Here is a 21,937-nt window from a genome sequence, read left to right on the forward strand (position 1 = left end):
TATTTGTTAAAAGTAGCTTCCCATGGAATGGAAATCAACTTTTTAACTACCTTTCATCACTATCTTGCTAAATGGAAAAGGCCCATTTTAAAGAATAGGTGTGGCTAATCTCCAGCCCGGAACTTCCGGGTGAATATTCAGACCAGTAAGACAGGAATGAGTAGGGAAATCTGTATCATTAAACAAAAATCTGTCAGGTCAAAAAATAGGGTTCTGTGAGAAATGGAAACATGTTCCCAGCTAATAAACAAAGCAATAGAAAGTAAAATCAAATTGAATTTAGTCCATGTATCCTCCTAAAAGTGGAGAGATTTGATTCTATTTCCAGATAAGTCAAGAGAACTATGCAGCATTGGAAAGGGCAGTGTCACCAAGCTAGCCTAGGTCTGAAGTGGCATAGCTGCTGATTAGCATTAGTGTTGGTGCAGCTGTACTGCTCCAACGTGCAGAGCTGTCTCCAGTGTCTCAACACGCACTACATAATTCCACACAAATACGTTTCCGATGACTAAAACTCCATCAGCAGATAGGATATTATCTTTTTGGTAGCTTACGTGACTGTTAGGTTGGTTGTTTTGTAAGCTGCTAGGCACTGTCTGTCATTTATTGTTCTGATGCTGTTTTGATCATGAATGCTGTTTATTTCCATGAGCTGATTTAGGTTTTTTTATTATTTCTAATGAGCAATCTTGTTTTCTCTTTTTCAGCTTTTCTGGGAGAAGAGGCTACAAGGCCTCAGCGCATCGGATGTCAGTGAACAAATCATAAAATCCATGGAGCTACCTAAAGGTCTTCAAGGTATTGTGTTCACTTACTGCAGTTGCTTCAGATCTATAAAGTTGTTGTGCTTAAAAAGGACAGAGTTTTTGATGCTCTTAAGTTTTCAGTTACAGTCAGATTAAGTAAACTTCAAATTGTAAATGTTCTTGCTTACAAAATACCTCAGTCTCCAAAACTATGTTTATTTTTAGTTCGTTTATGTAGTTAATAAAATCCCACACTTCAGAACTGCATTCTTCTTGGTGAAAGTTGATCTAAAATATGTTCAAGTCATAGTTCAAAATTAATAATTTGTTCCACTGCTTGGGAGATTTTCTTGGGAATTTGAGTATTGTAAAAATCTCCAGTGTTTGTTTTCCAGAATTAATTTAATACTGTGTAGTGTTAAAGCAAAGACTGTGCTGGTGTGAATTAATACCATGAAGCTGCAAAAAACCTGTTTCAATATGTGACTGGTAAATTTATGGTATGATCATCTTGATTAAAAAATTGATGATACTGTAATTGTTAGTGTAAGCAAAAAACCTAGCCAATTTTAGAAATGAGATGCCTTTTGAAATGCTAACTTACACTTAAATGAGAACTGTGCTATTACAAAGCCATTTTAAGAACTTGCATTTAACTGTTGAGCTTATACAATCACGTACCCTGTGGTAGTTATCCCATGAGTGTACATAGCCTTACAAACCGAGAAGAGCTCTGCCACTGGAAGTTACATATGAAATGTGAATGGTAACTATTCAGTTGTCTTTGTTTTAGGAGTTGGCCCAGGTAACAATGACGATACCCTGTTGTCAGCTGTTGCTAGTGCTTTGCACACCAGTTCTGCACCTATCACGGGACAGCTCTCTGCAGCTGTTGAGAAGAACCCAGCCGTCTGGCTTAATACATCTCAACCCCTCTGCAAAGCTTTCATAGTCACAGATGATGACATTAGGTAAGTTTCATAAAGTCTTCAGTAAAACGAAAAGCATGTTCAATTAAAGTAGATCTCTTCCTGGCTCAGTGCAGTCCTGGAGATAAAGGAAGAGAAGTGTGAACATTTTTCTTGTACCTGTTGATAAGTTCAGTAACTGGAAAAAATGAAAACCTGTTTTTTTCTTCTTTGTGGTCAAAACAGTAATATAAAAAATTCACTACGGTATGAGTCATAATTCACATTTTCTTTCCCAAGAGAGTGCCCTAAACATTAAGCTATAGTCATGATCAATATTGGCTTTCTTCCTTCCCATTTCTGGTTTGGTCAAGTTAATTTGTTGATCTCAGTTAAAAAGTAAGTAATTTCAACAAAGGAGAATAAGAATATTCCCCTACAGCATATAGCTTTGCGGCTAATACACTCTCTTAAAGTGAGAGATTGTGATATGATATGAAGAGCATAGATAGAGCTATTCACATATGGGCAAAGATTTTGTTTTTTAATAGCAGCACTGTTAACTTTCTTTTCCAAGAAAGACTCATCCTTTTTTGGGTACTAAACGCAGGGGCTTCAGCACTGAATTGCAAGGTTAGGACTGAGTGAAGAGAGAGATTTCATGTTACATTGACTAATTGCCAGAGTGTGGCAAGACACGGGACACAATCTGGCATCCATTTTTTTTTTTAGTATCGCTTAGGATGAATCAACTCATGGGATGGACACTGCCTTCAGTATCACATTTTTAGTTAAATTCCAGGTTGCGTAGGGAATCTGAAGACCAAACTTGGATTTTGCTACTTAGTGGAATTCACTCGGCACCAAGGTCCACTACTGTCGCATTCTTTTCTAAGCCCTAGATGGCTAGCTGAAGCTTCTGCAGAGCTAATGTTAAGGTATAAAATTATCTGATTCCCAGTCCTTTGCTTAGGGATTTACTTCGCTTTATTTTCTTAAACCTCAACTTGAGATGCTTTCAGAAGGTAAACATTTCTTGCTTTGCTACAGAATGTTACAGGGCAGGATGAGAAACTTTCTTAGTGTGCTTGATAACGTTTATTATTCTTTGGAAACAAAATTCCTTTTTTGTCTTAGCAGTCATTCAGTTATTTTTACAAAGCAGATTCTGAATTTGATGTCAGACAGTACTGGCAACTCAGGAAGGACACAGATTCTGAACTGGAGCAGCTCAGCCTCTAGGAATATGCTGCCAGTTTGGTGTCTGTTCTGGTTCATGACTTCATAGGTAGCTCACTACAAAAGGATTAAATATTCTTAGAAGTTACCTTTTCATGTTGTTTGTGAGAAGCTGGCTTTCATTTTAAGACCCTCCAGAAAACACATTGCGCGAAGAAGTAATATCAGAATATGGCATCTGTTACCACTAAGGAAAGCGGTACAATTGCTTTCTGAACTTATATAATGATAAGGAAAAGTTTGCAATTGGGGATGTCTGGTCAGTTGCCACCATATATTCTTTTTTACTATAAATTATTCAGGGAAATCATAGCAGTTGTTTACATCTAATAAAATAGCTGTCAGCTTGACTCATGTTTAACTTGAAGTAATACTGGTCATGTAATAATGGTAAATCTCTTGCATAATCAGAGCAAAATGCAAAATTTCTTCTTTTGGTTCAGCACATTCCCTGGGAAAATGTTAAATAACCTCCTATAAATGCTTGGTTAGGAAACAACTGTGCTTCCTTATCACTAGGGTCAAGCACCTTTTTTCAGTTGTGGGATATACCTTCTGAATAGTTCTGGGCTTCTTAATGCTAGTCCTGTGAAAGGTAAGTATATAAAATGAGTATGGTGTGGTTCCCAGTAGTCTACATCCAAATCTTAGCCTCCTGAGGCAGGCTTTTAGAATTCCCTGTTAACTGTCTTCTCCCATACTGAGACTGTGAGATCATTTATCTTCAGACTGCTACTTTGCACCTTCTTTTTGTAGCTTCTTTCCTGACCAGCATCTACTTACGTTCTTTGCAACGGCCCTGCTGAGTTGCCTCCGTTTCCATGAAATGTTAAGAGTGACAACCCTTGTGTCGCTGCTAGATAAATGCCCTAACCAGTTTCTCTCTTTTGGGATGAACTGGGGAATGGTATCTTTTGAAAATAACAAATAGGTGGATTGTTTTTTCTAGTTGTGCTTAGATGGATGAAGTTTTGCAATGTATTAAACTAATTTTTGACTCACAGCAGTGTTCTGCTTCGTAGTCCAGCCTGTCATTCTTTTCAAATGTCTCTCTCTTTAATGGGATTTTCTAAAGCTTATAGTTTTCAGGGGATTTATTTTCCTAAAGCATGTAAGTTGTTTCTGAAAATCCCGCCTCTCAGTTTTCAACAGCCCTTTCTCTTGCTCAGTCTAGGTTCTTTGCTGAGCGCTTACCATCACCCAGTAGGTTTTCTTCCTGAGCTTTCTCGGGTATTTTGACAATTGCTGTTTTCAAATAGCGTGGTGGTAATAGGACTTCTGCTTTTTCTTATGGGTAGCCATAACCTGCTAAATTTACCAAAGCATAAAAATGAATGTAGTATGTCTCACTATGTCATGCTCTGCACAGTCGTGGATAAGAAAAAGTACCTGTTAATCTGTCCAAAACCTAAGCTGTATTTACCATGAGACAAGAATGGAGAGTAATTAAAGTTTAATGATCTCTAAGTTTATTTGGCATGGGTTTAAGAATGTTGGAATCTTAAGCTATATGAAACTTGATCCAAGCTAGTCAGCTGTAGCTTAGTCCCTCACAATATTCCTCAATACCCTGTACAAATCTTACTTTCAGTATGATAGACCAAAGCCACAAGAACTGTAATGTGCCAAAGGAAGAAAATGAAAGATTGAGAATGTTTCCACAGTCTGAGCTCTCCTCAGGAATAAGAAAATTGTAAGGTAAAATGATGTGTGTTCCAGGGAGGCAAAACCCTAAATAATCATATCAATATTGGCTATGAGATAAACTTTCTGACCCCAGATCTAAAGATGAGTTTAATACAGAGTATGTCAGGAAAGCACAGTAACTAGGCATCTGAGAATTTCTGTAATTACCGTTTAGAGTATGCTGTCTCAACAGTGGTTAATTTCTGCTGAGATGGGAGGAGAAGATGGGAAAGATCTCTTGGGAGTGATGTGTTGGAGAGGTGTATGTATGGGGGGGAATTGCAGATGCCCCTAAACCTGAGTTTGATAGAATACAGCAAATACAGTCAACATACTAGTAATTAATTCTCCTTTCAGCAGTGCATCTCAGATCTGGTTAGTGGAAGACTTCTGGAATCCCTGCTGCTGAGAAGCTCTAGAGCATGTTTTTCATAAAAACAGAGTAAATGTTACTGTAAGCACTTGCAGTGATGGCTCTCAATTAGAGTGTCTCCAAAAAAATACTGTATTTGAATGTGCTGCAAGATCAGGGTAAAAGGGTTATTACCTCCCTCCTGATGCGTAGGAGGTGGAACTGGTGTTCAGACAAGGACAAGTTGGTTCTGTGGCTTTTTTCCCATCTAACCTGACATCCATCCTAAATGTAAGGATACCTTTGTGTTTCTGCTGCAGCTAAATACTATTACTAGAGCTATATGCAATTTTTTTATTTCAATGACAGAGTAGATATTACAGTGCCAGCTCATAAGGAACTGAATCAAATGGAGCCTCAATAGATGTAGCAATATAGAAAAATAGAGGAAGAAATCAGAGGGGAGGTTGGCACAGTATCATAGTTTAGTTGCATAACAGTAGTGTGGAATCACACATGCCATTAAAGCATGCATGCTTCACTTAGTTGTGTGGGCTGAGAAGAGTGCAAGTAGTAAGGACAAATAAAATCGTGCTAAGCACTAAGGCAATCATCTGAATGCAGAGCTATGCACAATCCTGTTGTATAAAGCAGTTCTCCACTGAACATAAGGTCAGAATTGGAATTAGGGGCTTGCGGATTTCTGTGTTAGGAGTAATGAGTCTTTAATTTTAGCTTGTTTTTGAAGGCAATAGTACTTAAACTAAAGGATGAGGACTGTGTCTTGCTGGGAGGAAGGCTGAAAAGAGCATGTGGCCAGGGAGCTGCTTATAAGCGAGTGATGCAGCTGGGGAGGTGAGAAGGATCAGCGCAGGCTGCTGTTGTGTGGGATGCTGCCAGGGAGCTGTGGAGCTGAAGGGCTGAGGGCCAGTAGCGAAGAGTGGGCACTTGTGGGCAGCACGCTTGCCTTCCCTGGCAGCACTGCTAACCCTGTTGACGTAATGGACTAAAGTAGTTTTACTTAATACTGCTGTGATAAACTAGCATAAGAAGTAAAATGAATCAAATTGAATGGAGACTCTCCAAGTCCTAGAGCTTTGCTTAGTGTTAAAGATGAGCACTTCTTGTTAGTAGTGTTTTCTTGTTGTTTGCCCTTAAACATTCGCTCTTCGTAGTTCATGTGCTTTGAAAGTCATATTACTTGTATAAAAAGAACTATGTTTTTAATACTTAAAAACTGTGCTAGAACACCAAACTTTTCAGGACTGAGAGTGCTGTGAATTATTTTTTGGTTGTTGCTCCCTCAGAGATCAGCTGGCTGGCTGAAAATTTGGAAATGAGATAACTGGGGAAGGCTGTGTCTTCACATGAGTTTGAGAAGCAAGACCTGGGAGTAACCTCTGGAGAAGGCCGCATACACTGTAAATAGGGAACCTGGGCCCTTAATAACAGAAGCTAGTCTGAGATACAGAAAACTGGCTGTCACTTCTGTGTATTGTGAGAGTTAAATACTACAGTTATATGTCTGAGATGATAGGAAGTGGCTTGTTAAAAATCAGGATAATGATCCCAAAATCTAGGACAGGCTGAGCTTATGCTTCAGCATATATTTTTCAAAACTTCATCAACATAGTTAAGTACATTTAAAAGAAGACCTCAAATAAAGGAGCCTTAATGAGGTGGTAAATCTTATGATTATTTTGTGCCCAACTCCTCAAAGTTGATATATCAAGATACTTGCTGGCCTTTATGTTAGATTCCATCTCTGGACAGCAGACTCACTGAAGAGTAAAGCAGGAAAGGACCTTGTGGCACCAAGAAAGAAAGGATGTTCCAGATAAACTTTTTGTGTGCTTTCTGGCAAGTACATTCTCTGATACACATTGATGTTAAATATTCACAGCCTGGAACGGGCCTCCTTTTTCTCCCAGCTCAGCTGTTCATGGCTTAATTCAGGTTACGAAGTGGTCAAGGTTGTCTAAATGCCCTGAGACTTTTTTGACAAAGTGAGGATTGATATTTCCCATATGTTCACTGAATATGTGATAGTTCAGGGCTTTTCCAGGACATACACTTAAAATGCCCAGTGACTAGAACCATGATGAAGGAACATTTACATTTAATTCCTGAGCCATTTTTTATGAGTGGGGATGTGTCCTTACTGTGTTTTAGTTCATTGGAATTTTCTTTGCACTCTAAAAGGGAGCTTTATAAAGATATTTCAGCAGCTTTCTTCTCTCTGATTTGTTCATTCAGTCACTTTTTAAAACATGCTGTCAGTAAGTGTTCGTATTTATCATCATAGCCTAAATTAGCCCTGAGTATGGGCTAATTCACTGGGAATCTAGTGAAGGGATCTGCTGGTGTGTCCTGGTTTCGGCTGGGATAGAGTTAATTGTCTTCCTAGTAGCTGGTACAGTGCTGTGTTTTGGGTTCAGTATGTGAAGAATGTTGATAACACACCGATGTTTTCAGTTGTCGCTGAGTAGTGTTTATACCAAGTCAAGATTTTTCAGCTTCTCACGCCCAGCCAGCAGGAAGGCTGGAGGGGCACAACAAGTTGGGAGGTACCATGGCACCATGCCCAGTATATGAACTGGGGGGAGTGGGGCTGGGGGGATCGCTGCTTCGGGACTAACTGGGCATCGGTTGGTGGGTGATGAGCAATTGCATTGTGCATCACTTGTATATTCCAATCCTTTTATTATTATTATTATTGTCATTTTCTTAGTGTTATCATTATTATTATTAGTTTCTTCTGTTCAATTGAACTGTTCTTATCTCAACCCACGAGTGTTTGGGGTTTTTTTTCTGATTCTCTCCCCCATCCCACTGGGTGGGGGGGGAGTGAGTGGGCAGCTGCGTGGTGCTTAGCTGCTGGCTGGGGTTAAACCATGAGATGGTGTAAATGGCTATTGACTGTAATCTGAAGCCTGTTTCAGTGGAGTTTGTAGGCTGTGGATTGTGGAAAGATCCTAAAGTCTTAAAGTCAAAATTCGAAAGCCAAAAAGGGGAAAAATGAAATATGCTCTGACTATTTATTTTCCATAATCTTTGACCAGTTCACAGTGTATTCCAACAGTGAGATGGTGGCAACGTTTTATTACTGTTTTTTTTAAAAATTGTATTTCAGCTTTTGTGTGCCCTTGGGATCATTGTCATTCGATTAACAAATACTGAATTTGTTACTCTAACTTTTATTTCTCCTTTGTCACAGGTTCTGCAAAAGATAAGGCATCTTTGGTTTTGTTCGGTTCTCTGCCCCAGGGTTTGAACATCACTCTCTAGGCATTGAAAGTTAACACCTCTGGGACAGTAAGCTGTGTATTGGAAGATAGAAAACAAGGGTAGAAAACAGCTGGAAGATAGAAAACAAGTTCTGTATGGAACTGCTAGCTTGTTTTGTTTTTTTTTTTGTCCTTTTGCTATCTCTGTAAGCAGACAGCCCCCTCTGAAGTACTTAGGGAGTGCTGGTAGTGGTTGCAGCCGTAGAACTGAGTAGCCTTAGAGGCTGGTGCTCTTCAGAGGCTTCTGGCTTCTGTGGAGCATGTTGGATATCACTCCTGCTCTTTTAAGATTTGATGTTCTTTATATCTGTCCTGCCATCCTAAATAGCCACAGGGAGTTTGTGGCACTAATGAATGTTTTCCTGTGTCTGCTTCTGATGAGTTCTGGCCATTTTTAAGTGTATATTTTGTTGAAAGATTTTCTTTTTTGGAAAACATAGCTTGATAGAACAAGTGGATTTTCATGTAAAAAACCCCTGGGTCTGATGCAAAATTTGCGTTCTCTTGGGAAAACTTCAAAAGAGGACTTCTTGTTTTCTGTTAACATTTGAAAGCTAAGTATTACCTTCCAAACTAAACATTGAATCAAAATATCTTAAATTTATATTGATATCAAGGCAGTATTTTTTAATTAATTTTCCCCAGGGAAATAAGCCTTTGTTTCAGCAGAAGTTGCTGCCATTTTAAATGCATTGTTGCTTAGTAGATAAGACTGAGTAGATAGGTAGGAGTAATTAAATAAATAAATGGAAACAGTGAAGCTCCTTGAGGTTCTTCCCCTGCACACGCATTGTGTGGGACTTGGGAGTGGTTCTTTGAGCACCTAGGAACCTACTCAGTGCCCCACCATCCTGTAAAGGTGCTCCTGGTGTACACACCCTTACACTGGGAAAGAGGGAGATTGCCTCAGATCTCCTTTATAATGCTCATGATGGGAATCTCCTGCTACAATTTTCGGTGATCTACTCTAATATGTCTCTGCCAAAAAATAAAAAAACAAAGAACAGTCTGACAAAGATAGTCCAGTGGGATACTGCTCCATTAACTTTCTGTTTGGCCTTTTCAAGTATCTGATCTGAGAGTGGAAGATCATATGTCACATTCAATCCTTCTGTCTCTGTATGAGGGAAAGTAAACCATGCATGCTAAAACAGAGAGGTTTCTGGCTCAGAGTGCTCTCGGTTTTAGAGCCAAGCACTACCTGTGTGCCTGTGTATGTGTGAAGGTAATAGAACTAGTCTAGTAAGGGTTTAGAGAGGTGGTCGATGCCCCAAGCCTATCAGTGTTTAAGAGGCATTTGGACAATGCCCTTAATAATATGCTTTAACTTTTGGTAAGCCCTGGAGGGGTCAGGCAGTTGGACTAGATAATCATTGCAGGTCCCTTCCAACTGGAACTATTCTATCATATTCTCTTCTAAGTTAAAATGAGAGTTGAGAAACCAGTCCTGAGTCATTGTTTATGCAAGTGTTATGCTCCCAGCCTACTAGTATACTTGAAGGATTAACATTTCTGCCCCTTCTTCCCTTCTCTCCCTTCAGAAAACAAGAAGAGCGGGTGCAACAAGTGCGCAAAAAACTGGAGGAAGCACTAATGGCAGACATTTTATCACGAGCAGCTGATACAACAAAAGATATAGATGTAGAAATGGATAATGGAGATGAAGCATAAAAAGAAATCAGGTGAGTCAGATCTCCTGGAGGCACACTCTGAGATTTACCTCTTGGCTGCTGGCAGCCACTCAGCAGTCATTCGGTGGACAGTAGTATATCACACGCAAGCAGTCCTGCTTTCATGCTGCACGTATGTTAGCTGACATGCCCTATATCAGCAAAACACTAGGGTGATTTTGCATATATAGATATGAACATCCTCACATTAAATGCTACACAGATCACCAGGGAGGAAAAAACAGTGTTTTTCAGCTTTTACAGCAAAGACACGGTCTCTAGAAACCATTGCAGGTATATTTTCTGGCACTTAATAAATACTTGATGTCAGACTGGGATAAAGCAAGCAAAGTAACTGGCCTTTTTCTGTTCTTCAAAATTTAATCTAGTAGAATTACATAAGAAGCTTCTGAAACTTTTCTATTTATTTTTAAATGGATAATACCTCTACAAATTAATTTTCCAAGGCATCTTCTTGTATCTTACACCTGTTTACAGTACTGATCTGTGGATTTGCCAAACAGTTACTTAAAAAAAAATTTTTTTTTAATCACCTGCAGAAGAATGGTAATTCATTCTCTTGTTTCCATTGAGCTGGCAGTGCTCCTTTATGGAAGTGGGCAGCTTTGAGATCTGAGCTTTTCATAAGGAGTTAGCTGAAGTTTTAACAACTAAGAATTCTGTCTGAAGATGGTTGTGTAATTTTAAAGGAATTAATTTCTGTTTTTTTGTTCTGGAGTTACTACACACAAGGGGCAAGAATGTATGGATTTCCTATTTGACAGTTACAAAGGAATTAACTTTTATACAACTATGAATACTATGTTTAGGTAACTTGTAGACATAGGATGGGAGTTTCCAGGCTGTGACCTGCTTTAGCAAGGCTGCTAAACCTTCAAACTGGTATTCAACCCATAGCATAGAGTGGTAATTCCATGGTGCTCTGGCTCCCCCCTATATGAAGAATATAAGCCTGGCGCAGCCAACAACCAGATGTTATTTTTGCACTCATATCTGGACTGCGCACTAGGTCACCACTTCAGATAGAAGGGTGTGTTGCTTATGTAAATTCTTACAATTAGAAACAAAATGTATTCATAATGTACCCACCAGCCCCTGAACACTCATGTTTCTAATGCACAGTCATTTTTGTTATTTACAGTGTCAGTGCAACATAAAGGGAAATTTGATCTTTAAGTTGTGGACAAGAGCTATTTGCCAGTGTTGTTTACTGGCCACTTAACAGGCCAATAACCTTGGATATTTTCCAGGCTACTGGAATCTTTTAATGACTTCAAGTTACAGCTATTTACTATTAAACTTTTAATCCCTGAGTATTTCTGCTATAAAAGTCTAATTATGGATAACTTTAAAGGAAGTCAAGAAAGAACATTGTTTTAAAATGTGAAACTTCAAACCTTTGCCATTTTAGAATCAAATTGTCATTTTGAATTTTTTAATTTAGCATAAAATAATTATTTTGTAATGGATTCATAAATCTATTTGTAGAAGTGGTTATTTTTGCACTGGTACTGTAGTTCTCTGCAGAAATCAGTTGGATCAGTAGACCGTGAGTTTCATCAACTTGTGAACTGATTACCTATTTACATGTACATAACCAATGTACATGTAAATGTACATGTGTTGGCTGTGTTCTGTAAAACTGCTTTTTTTGCCCTAGTGGCTTTAATTATAGACTTGAAAAAGATTTTTGAGTAAGTGGATTAGGTAACGTGAAGTAGCTTGCAAGAGGCAATGGTTTTTTCCTTTATACAGACTAATGCTCCAGTATGATGTTTTTATATTAAGAAACTTCTCATGTACACATTATGCTGTATTTAAAAAACAAGAATTCAGAAAGCGATTTAAGGCCGTAATGAAGAACTACAGAAGCCTTGGTAATGTGCCAGGAGGGTGTGTGGTGAAAGAGGCTGGATGTTAAAAGCATGTTATGTATGTGGGTTGTGCTTAATGAAGAAGTAAATAGGCATCTGTGGGACTCTTAACAACTGAGTAGCTACTTACATTGTATTAATTTTTTGTTACCCACTTATGAACTATTTATGGTGTGCTCTTAATATTGAACTGAAACACAGCTGTAACTGCTCCAACAAACTCATTCTAACTGATGCAACCATCAGCCTTTACTTTTCCAAAAGGGGTTACTTCTTTCTCTTTTACAGGTACTTTTAACTGACTTATCCCAGGAGGAACTTCCTATAAGACAGAGGCACTTTCTCCTTCGGTCTTTCGTTACAAGAAGAAATGGACCCATGCACATTTATATAGCTTTCTAATAGCATTAAAACCAATGCCTTTTCTAGACTCCTATTTTTGATGTATATATCTTATTTGAAAAGCAACTTTATTTTGTGTCCTATGACTTAAAGTCCTTTTTTAAGTATCAAACGTTACCCTTAATCTAAAGCTGAGCTTTTGATGCCAGGTTGCAAACCTACTGGAATTATATTGCCTGTACTAAATATTTGTTTTTCCTGTGGTTTTTAGTAAGAATGGATCAGGAGAACAGAATGATTTCCCAATTAAAGATTATTGTGACTCTGTATATAAACAGATTTTTATACCTATGGGTGAAAAAACCTGTACATTCTTCCGTCATCACTGTAAAGATAAATAAATGATTATATTCCAAGCAATTGAAAACTTGTTGTGTTGTGGATAGAGTAAGCAAAGAATGTCGCTGCTCATATTTCAGTGTTCCCTTGGCCAGGTACTGGAGAGGCTGGGAAAGGCGTATATCAACAAGTACTGTCTTTGCCCAGAGCACTGCCTCAGGAAATCTGTCTGAACTCGGGAGCAGTTGTGGATTTTTCAGCCGAGGTGAAGTACAATTGCATATTTCCTCTGAGAAAGAAGACTGCTAAAAATAAGTAGCCAGCATGACTTTACAGAGTTCTGCTTTGAGGTCACAGTGAGACCGTAAAGAAAGTGTCTGCAGTGCAGAATGCAGCAGGTGCCAAAACTTGGGCTTGTTTCTGTCTACCTAGACAAAGCAGTTAGGACATCAGGATGGCCTACGGCACCGCACCGCTAAGTTTTCTGTGAACTGAGTTGGGTCTTGCACAGTTAATCAGAAAACTCAGAAATAATCAAAAAAACTGAGCAGGTTTGCGTGACTTCCCTGGAGATTTAAAGACTAAATTGCCTGGCAGGTCGGAATAGTTCCAAGGTTAGCATAACATCTGTTTCTCCACGACTAGTAACGTATTGTACTGCTCTGCAGCCCACGGTGGGGGAGCTTTTCCATCGCCTCTGGAGTCTTTCTTCTGTCTACACAATACTGGTCACAAGAGGGAAAGCAGAGAGACAGGTGATCTTACTGCAGGTTTCCTGGGATGGCTGGGGGCTGGGAATCAAGACAATTTGTCATTTTTCTGAAGGAGCTTCCTTTAGTTTATAATTGGGCAGAATAAAAGAGAATAATGGATCTGGTCTTTTCCAGCCTGGTCTCAGAGTGGGGGCAATCAAACTCTCTCCTCGTGAAAAGAAGGGAGCCTGTTACTAACAGGCTTCTGTAAAATTGGAAAGAAGCTATGTTCACAACAGGTTATCATTATTTGGTGAATTTCATAAAGATTGCTTTTTGGGAATGTATGTACACTGCACTACCTAGTAACTTTTCAGAATGCAAGTTAAGGGTTTAACAGATAAAACTCAGAAAGTAGAGCTTGCGTGAAGGTGAGTGAAAACCCATCACCATTGATAATTAGTTGAATTTAAGAACAGCTTATACTTGTTCTAATTCCAGAGTTGTATTGCATAATTACTGATCAAATTGTTCATGAACAGGGATGTGAGTGACTTCTCCTGTGTAGCTGTACAATACAGTCTCATTTTAGGGATGACGTTACTCTTCACACGACTGTATGTTAAAGTGCAATAAAACCAGCACAGAAGTGGCTTTAAAAGGCTCTTCCCGATTAAAATATTTCATTTAAGAGCAAAAAGCAGATACAGTTCTTTCAGAAGAAAGATGATTCTTAATAGTAACTGTTTAACTGTGCCTTGTAGTTTTTTGCTGTTTATTAGACCAATATTAACACTTAATGCCCTTGGGGCCAGGAGATTTGTCCTGGTCTTACATACAAAATAACAGTAATAATAATAAAAGGATTGGAATATAGAAGTGATCCACAATGCAATTGCTTACCACCCACTGATTGACGTCCAGTTAGTCCCCAAGCAGCAATCCCCCCAGCCCCACTCCCCCCAGTTTCTATACTGGGCATGGTGCCATATGGCATGGAATACTCCTGTGGCCAGTTTGGGTCACTGCCCTGGCTGCGTCCTGTGCCAACTTCTCGTGCCCCCCTCCAGCTTTCTCGCTGGCTGGGCTTGAGAAGCTGAAAAATCCTTGACTTAGTATAAACACTACTGAGCAACAACTGAAAACATCAGTGTGTTATCAACATTCTTCTCCTACTGAACCCAAAACACAGCACTGTACCAGCTACTAGAAAGAAAACTAACTCTTATCTCAGCCGAAACCAGGACAGCGAGCAACCTTGTTTCCCTCGGACCTCGGCCGGGCAGGGTGCTGGGGGGCACGCTCTCCTGGACACTGCCTTGCCATAGTCCAGCTGCATTTGAATTTATCATTAACAATCTTCATCATTCTCTTATACCCTTATGTTGTGGTTTAACTCCAGCCAGCAACTAAGCACCATGCAGCTGCTCACTCACTGCCCCCCCCCCCAGTGGGATGGGGGAGAAAAGCGGGAAAAGAAGTAAAACTCGCGGGTTGAGATAAGAACAGTTTAATAGAACAGAAAAGAAGAAACTAAAAATGATAATAATAACATGAATAAAATGACAATAATAATAATGAAAGGGTCGGAATATTCAAGTGCTGCACTATGCAACTGCTCACCACTTGCTGACCGATGCCCAGTTAGTTCCCGAGCGGCAATCCCCCCAGCCCCACTCCCCCCAGTTTCTATGCTGGGCATGATGCCATATGGTATGGAATACTCCTCTGGCCAGTTTGGGTCAGCTGCCCTGGCTGTGTCCCCTCCCAACTTGTTGTGTCCCTCCAGCCTTCTTGCTGGCTGGGCTTGAGAAGCTGAAAAACCCTTGAATTTAGACTAAACATTACTTGGCAACAACTGAAAACATCAGTGTGTTATCAACATTCTTCTCATACTGAACCCAAAACACAGCACTGTACCAGCTACTAGGAAGACAATTAACTCCATCCCAGCTGAAACCAGGACACCTTAAAAAAATAGATTATTAATAATTTTGGCTAAAGTTTTAGTACTCTTAGTGTAGTTTAGCTTTATACTGTCACAAATAAATTTGACAAATGATAGGCTACAGTTAATGTAAAACCCTGAATGCACTTTTTCATATAGAAGCAGGTGTCAAAACAAGAAAACACAAATGATTCAGTTCCTATTGGAAGGAGCAATTCTTATCTGAAGAATTCTGAAAGTTAACAGCACCCAGCCTGTGCGCATCAACAAGTCTGCCAGCCGCTTTCAAAAGCAAAGTCAAAACGAGCTCAAAACCACAATTCATCTCTATTTTCTCAGTATTCACTAGCACAAGAACACCCAAAGCACTGCTTGGATCCAAAGATGAGCTCTTCTCCTCTGCAGAGCAGACGACTGAGCCAAGGGCTCAGCAGCTCCTTTATCTGCAGCAGGATGGGAAGGGGAACTTCTTGTTTCTCTTGACAAGCTGCTGCCATTCCATCGGCGTCACTTACTGCTCTGCTGCGTTCTCCGATGTAGCTACCACAACCATGTTGTATTCTAAGGAATGAAACGGTGTCTCTGAGCACGGGGGTAACTCCAGCATCGTGTTGTACCAGGCAGAGAGCATCTCCTGCGTGCAGACAGCAATTTGGAAATCCCACTGTGCGAGCTGCAATTCCCTTCACTTATTGTAAGAATTAAAGGCTTGGCAAACACTACATTTGCTTCAGGAAAGTTTTCTGTCCCTACTCCGAGGTCTGGTTGTAGAGTGCTCTCAACCTCTGCCACCAAGTACGTGCAGAAAGGAAGGCTGTGATCAGGTTGCCCGCAGACTTCTGCCAACCATTGACACATGAGTGATTGCATCTCGCTGTGCAAGCAGAGTTTTCCTCCCAGAGCATTAAACCTGCCTGCTGTATACGCAGTACGACACTCATTTCTGCTTTTCTTTCCAGCAGGGACATGTTCACCTGCTGGTTTATATTGAACTTTTTGGTAATAAATATGATTTGCAACTCATGCATGTTATTTAGTTGCTACAGTTCCTTAAAAAATGAGTCCGTTCCCTTCATCAGTCACTGGGATTTCTCCTCCTCTCTCTTCCCCGGTCCTCATCAAGGACTGCTTTGTAAAGTAAACTGTTAAAGGTACTGTCATGAAATACCTGTATTTAATGTGAGATCAGCAGTTTAGGTCAGGCTCCTTAAATGAAGGAGCATCGAAACAGTTTCCTCCATCTTCTGTTTGTAGTTCTTCCCTGGAGACACTGGAGGTTGCTGACCGGAGAACTGGTTGTAGCACAACTCACCCAGATCTCCCCTCCATGGTTATTTGGAGTTTGTTTACATTACCTGCCTTAACATTAAGTCCTCGGAGGAACACAAATATGGTCTAAATTAAGCAATTATTGTTGTCTTTTATGTATCAAATACATTATTTATGGTGTATTTTGTGCATGGAAGTGGCTTGCGTTTCATATATAGGGGTAGCTGCAGACTTGCCATGCATGTACATACTCTGTTTGCAGGGACAGACTATAGAGATTCACTGGGCACACTTAAAGTGAAATTAAGATCACCTTTAAATCTGAAACAGCCTCTTTAATACAACCAAGATAAAATCAGGTACTCTTATATAAGTAGTTCTTTGTGTTCTCAGGGGGGTGGAATTGGTTCTCGGGGGGGGTGGAATTGTTTCTCAGGCAGCAAAATGCTCAACTCTCCCCCCTCCTTCCTTTGTGGTTTGGCTGGAGATTAAGTCCAAAAGCCAACTTGAGAAAAGCCGTGGTGCAGAATGTGTCGCCACTTTTGAGAAAAAAGCATACGCTGGGTAACGCGGCAAATGCCACTGACGCTGTGTGCCCCTCCGGAACACCCTCAGAACAGCATCTTTACAAAGGGATGGGTGTTAGGGATGCGGGACACGTTTTGGTGCATGAGTATGCATCGCCTTTCACATCGTGTATCTTTTGAGGCAGATGTTGCTTAAGAAGAATGCAATAGTCTTTTGGGGGTGCTAAAATACACCTTAATGAAATGAGCAGCTGCTTTTTCATTGACTTTAGAAGAACCTAGGCACAAGCTTTCATTTTTATATCTACACTGGAAAGACTGGCTTTTTCCTAGCTTTTATGTCAAAAGTTTAATGACTTCTCGATTAAAGCTGAGCTCGCTTCATTGGATGCATCACTGGTTGCATCTTCAGTGCACTTCCAGGGTTAGTATCTTCGTTTGGGTACTTAATGCTGCTTTGGATGAGAGGTCCAGCTTTGCTGTTAAAATCTGCACTCATGCGTTGGTCCTGAAATCAATTAAATGCTAATGACCAAGTAGTCTAAACTGGAGAGAGATCTACTTAAAACAGGGATGTGTGGCAACACATTTTCTGGGACTGGGTAGGGATGGTTACTGTTTTTTCCAACAGGCTATAAATAAATGGGCCTGAGAAGATGTCCGGGCACTGGCAGCTGTCCTGGTTTCGGCTGAGATAAGAGTTAGTTTTCTTCCTAGTAGCTGGTACAGTGCTGTGTTTTGGGTTCAGTGTGAGAAGAATGTTGATAACACACCGATGTTTTCAGTTGTCGCTGAGTAGTGTTTATACCAAGTCAAGGATTTTTCAGTTTCTCACGCCCAGCCAGCAGGAAGGCTGGAGGGGCACAAGTTGGGAGGTACCACGGCACCATGCCCAGTATATGAACTGGGGGGAGTGGGGCTGGGGGGATCGCTGCTCGGGAACTAACTGGGCATCGGTTGGCGAGTGGTGAGCGATAGCATTGTGCAGCACTTGTATATTCCAATCCTTTTATTATTACTATTGTAATTTTCTTAGTGTTATCATTATTAGTTTTGTCTTTTCTGCCCTATTAAACTGTTCTCATCTCAACCCGAGAGTTTTACTTTTTTTTCCCCCCGATTCTCTCCCCCATCCCATTGCGGGGGGGGGGGGGGCAGTGAGTGGTGCTTAGCTGCTGGCTGGGGTTAACCCACGACATTCGCCGCCCCGCCGGCAGATGAGCCTCCCTCGCTTTCCCCGGGGGGGAATCTTACAGATTTCCCAATTTCTGCCCCCCCAAACTTGCAAGCCCTCCCCGGCTCCCCGCTGCCCGCAGCCTTCGGGCAGCAGCAGAGCAGGCGGGACAAAGCCGAAGGCGGTCGGGACACGTCCCCCCCCCCCCCTCGGCCCCCTGCAATCCCTTCCCTACAGGGGGGCAAAACCGGCGGCCGCCCCCCCCCGGGCTCTGCCGGGGTCGGCAATGGGGGCCGAAGCCTCTAGAGGTCGGTGCAGCTCCAGCAATCGGCCGGCGGAGGCACCGCGCTGGGCTGTACCCAGAAACGAAGCCGTCAGCCTGCTCCGGCAGCGCCCGGCACTGCCTGTGCTGGAGGACGAGGTGGGAAAAGCCCTCAGCCAGCCCCCCCCAGAAGCGTACACGGGGAGGGAGGGTGGTAGGTGGGTGGTCGGTGCCGTGCTGTAACCCCAGCCAGCAGCTAAAGCACCGTGTGAGCATCACTCGCCCCCCCAGCCAGTGGGATGGGGGAGAGAATCGGGAAAATAAAGTAAAACTTGTGGGTTGACAGCAGTTCAATGGAGCAGAAAAGAAGAAAGTAATAATGAGAATAATAACAACAATAAAATAACAATAATGATAATAAAAGGATTGGAATATACAAGTGATGCACAATGCAATTGCTCACAACCTGCTGATCGACGTCCAGTTAGTCCCCAAGCCGCGATCCCCCCAGCCCCACTCCCCCCAGTTTCTATACTGGGCATGGTGCCATATGGCATGGAATACTCCTGTGGCCAGTTTGGGTCACTGCCCTGGCTGTGTCCTGTGCCAACTTCTCGTGCCCCCCTCCAGCTTTCTCGCTGGCTGGGCATGAGAAGCTGAAAAATCCTTGACTTAGTATAAACACTACTGAGCAACAGCTGAAAACATCAGTGTGTTATCAACATTCTTCACATACTGAACCCAAAACACAGCACTGTACCAGCTACTAGAAAGAAAACTAACTCTTATCTCAGCCGAAACCAGGACAGCGAGCAACCTTGTTTCCCTCGGACCTCGGCCGGGCAGGGTGCTGGGGGGCACGCTCTCCTGGACAGTGCCTCGCCACAGTCCAGCTGCATTTGAATTTATCATTAACAATCTTCATCATTCTCCTGTATCCTTAAAAAAAATAGATTGTTAATACTTTTGGCTAAAGTTTTAGTACTCTTGGTGTAGTTTAGCTTTATATGGTCACAAATAAATTTGACAAACAATAAGCTGCAGTTATGTAAAACCCTGAATGAAATACCCCTGTGGCCAGTTTGGGTCACTGCCCTGGCTGTGTCCCCTCCCAACTTGTTGTGCCCCTCCAGCCTTCTCGCTGGCTGGTTATGAGAAGCTGAAAAATCCTTGACTTGGTCTAAACATGACTTAGCAACAGCTGAAAACACCAGTGTGTTATCAACATTCTTCTCATACCAAACTCAAAAAAAACACTCAAGGAAAAAACCCAGTTGACTCTAACGGGCTTTAGCTGAGGTTATTTTTAAAGTGGTTGGAAAGCAAGGCAGCTCTGTGTTCAAATCGAGCTTTCGTGCCGCGTCCCGCACCTCACCCGGCCTCCCCGCTGGTTCCCACCGCTGCAGGAGCAAGCCTCGAGGGGCCGATGAAAACAGCCATAAACATGCCATTATTTGCACATTAACTCCTAACTATAATACTAATAAAATGTAACAACATTCCAAACCTGCTCATGCAACTGCCCGGTGACTTACGCCATGAATATGTAACAGGACGGGTGGCCAGGATTTAGGCAGATTTTGATCGTTTCGTTGGCACATCCAGTTGGAAGGAGCCCCTAAAACACATCTGTGCTTCTGCGGGAGTTATTTTTAGTTTGGCTTTTTAGTTTGCAGGGAGCTGCAGGGATCCGAGCATCCTGACGGTCAGTGTTTAGTTTTCTGCTGAGGTTCTCAGGAGTTTAGCTGCACCTGAGCCAACAGCACAAAAGTAACCGATGCGGTCAGTGTCTTTCACTTGCTGCATTTTAAAGGGTAGGTGCTGAATGTTTTGCGATGCCCAAAGTCTTCACTGAGCTTCTGGAAACAGATTTAACTGCTCAGTGAGAAGAGAAGGGAAATGTTTGTGAAAAATCATGTGGAGTAGACCCACAATGAAAACATACTTTTCTTGCTTGAAAAATAAACGTTCTGCTGCAAAACATTTTGTTTCCAGGTGACTTTGCTCTTCACAAGTTTAAGCAAGCTAAATTAAAAGATGGAATCTCTTCTGAATGAAGATTTTGAATATTTGGTTAAAAATATCAAAATGAATCATGCAATATCTCCAAATTTCCCTTCTCTTTTACCCAATGATATTTATCCAATTCTAACCAAATTCACAGATTCCGTCACCCTAAACCTGCAGGTGAAAGACTCTTCTGGTTTGTGGGTTTTTCTCTGTACCCACATGGCTTTCTGTGCTTCTGGTGATAGTTTGTCATAAACAAAATACTTGTAAAGACTTTTGCTCTATAAACTTTGGGGGCTTTTTTTCTGTTTAAAAGTACTTTTTTCTGTTCAATTATTTGCCTGTAATTTCATGCTACTTACCTTACCAAAAACTTGCAGCAATTCCCTCGCTGCCTTCCCAGAACTCTAATGAACTAAAGGCTTCTTTGTAGGTGTTTGGCTCTGCTCAGCCTGCCGTGACCTCCCCGCCGGCTGTGTCCGTCTGTCCTGCCTCTGCCCGCACGTGCTCCCCTTCCCTTCAGCCCCGCGCCGCTAATGCTGCCCGAGAAAGGGCTTTGCCAGGTCCCCGATGTTCGTTCCACTCTAGTAAAATGCTCTTTTTAAAAACGTGACTCCGCTAAGCAGAGGTAATACCAGCACATTCGTCAGGTACAGACAAGGCTGTTAGAAAAATGGAAACTCAGTCAGTTGGGATTAGGCAGCAATATGCGTTTGCTTGGATGACTGCAATGGTAGATTATTATTTGAGGGAGAAACCCCCATCAGCGCCGAGGCACTATCCACTGCGTTACCTGCATTAAACAGTGAGACCCCACCAATCTGTTTTGCAGGTTTCGGTGCCTCTGAGAAGGCAGGAGTACCAAAAAGGATTTAAAAGGGCGTTTGTCAAGCCCAGCTTAGCCAGCAATGCTGCGCACCCTCTTACCATGACCTGAGGACCAAGGAGTTGTTTCCGTGATTTACAAATATTAGTGGAAAATAAGCCACTGGTAAAGCAAGCATACCACGGAGTGGTTACGTATGGCACATCGCGGCTGTGGTGAGTCTGAAACAGAGGGAGGCGATGCCTTCACTGGGGTTTGGGGGTTGGACTGGTCGCGCTCTCACTGGTGCATCGTACCCGTGGTGCTGAGAGGTTTCTCCCCACCTGACCCCGCCAGCGGTTCCTGCTCTGCGTTCCCGCTCCCACCTTCAGCTGGAGCCCCATGGCTTTCTTCTAAGGAACTAAACATCGAAAGGGGTCTGCCACCTCTTAAAAGTTTTTGGTATTTTTGACTTGTTAATATCTGCTCATGCAGCTGAATTTGGACTCGGAAAGTAACAAAAAAGGGAATTGCATTAGCATGAGGCTGAATAAGGCGTGATTCCCATGCGCTTCCCTCTGGCACTGCCTGGCCTGCATACCAAAATGCACGGAAAAGTTTCAGACTGAGGACTGAAGGACAAGTTCAGTCCATTTCACGCTGTGTCTTGCAGATGGAATAATGTTTACTGCAGTGTAAAATGATATAAAGCAAATTTCTGAGTGCATGTGCAGCTCAGCAAATAACCTTTATCAAGACTCGGGTTTTCTTCATCTGTTTTGTAAA

The 21,937-nt window shown here is 41.7% G+C and overlaps 1 protein-coding gene across 1 annotated transcript in view; it reads left to right on the forward strand.

The window, feature by feature from the left end:
- The window catches only part of MBD2 (methyl-CpG binding domain protein 2), a 42,500-nt gene extending 29,954 nt beyond the window's left edge, over nt 1-12,546 (forward strand). The window contains exons 4-7 of the mRNA XM_075020870.1: nt 708-798; nt 1,540-1,717; nt 9,760-9,900; nt 12,072-12,546. Coding sequence (XP_074876971.1) covers nt 708-798; nt 1,540-1,717; nt 9,760-9,889 — 399 coding nt within the window. The 3' untranslated portion in view covers nt 9,890-9,900; nt 12,072-12,546. The remainder of the gene's footprint in view (nt 1-707; nt 799-1,539; nt 1,718-9,759; nt 9,901-12,071) is intronic.
- The last annotated feature ends 9,391 nt before the right edge of the window (nt 12,547-21,937 follow it).

Source organism: Buteo buteo, chromosome Z (genome assembly GCF_964188355.1).
Source record: "Buteo buteo chromosome Z, bButBut1.hap1.1, whole genome shotgun sequence".
Lineage (NCBI taxonomy): Eukaryota > Metazoa > Chordata > Aves > Accipitriformes > Accipitridae > Buteo > Buteo buteo.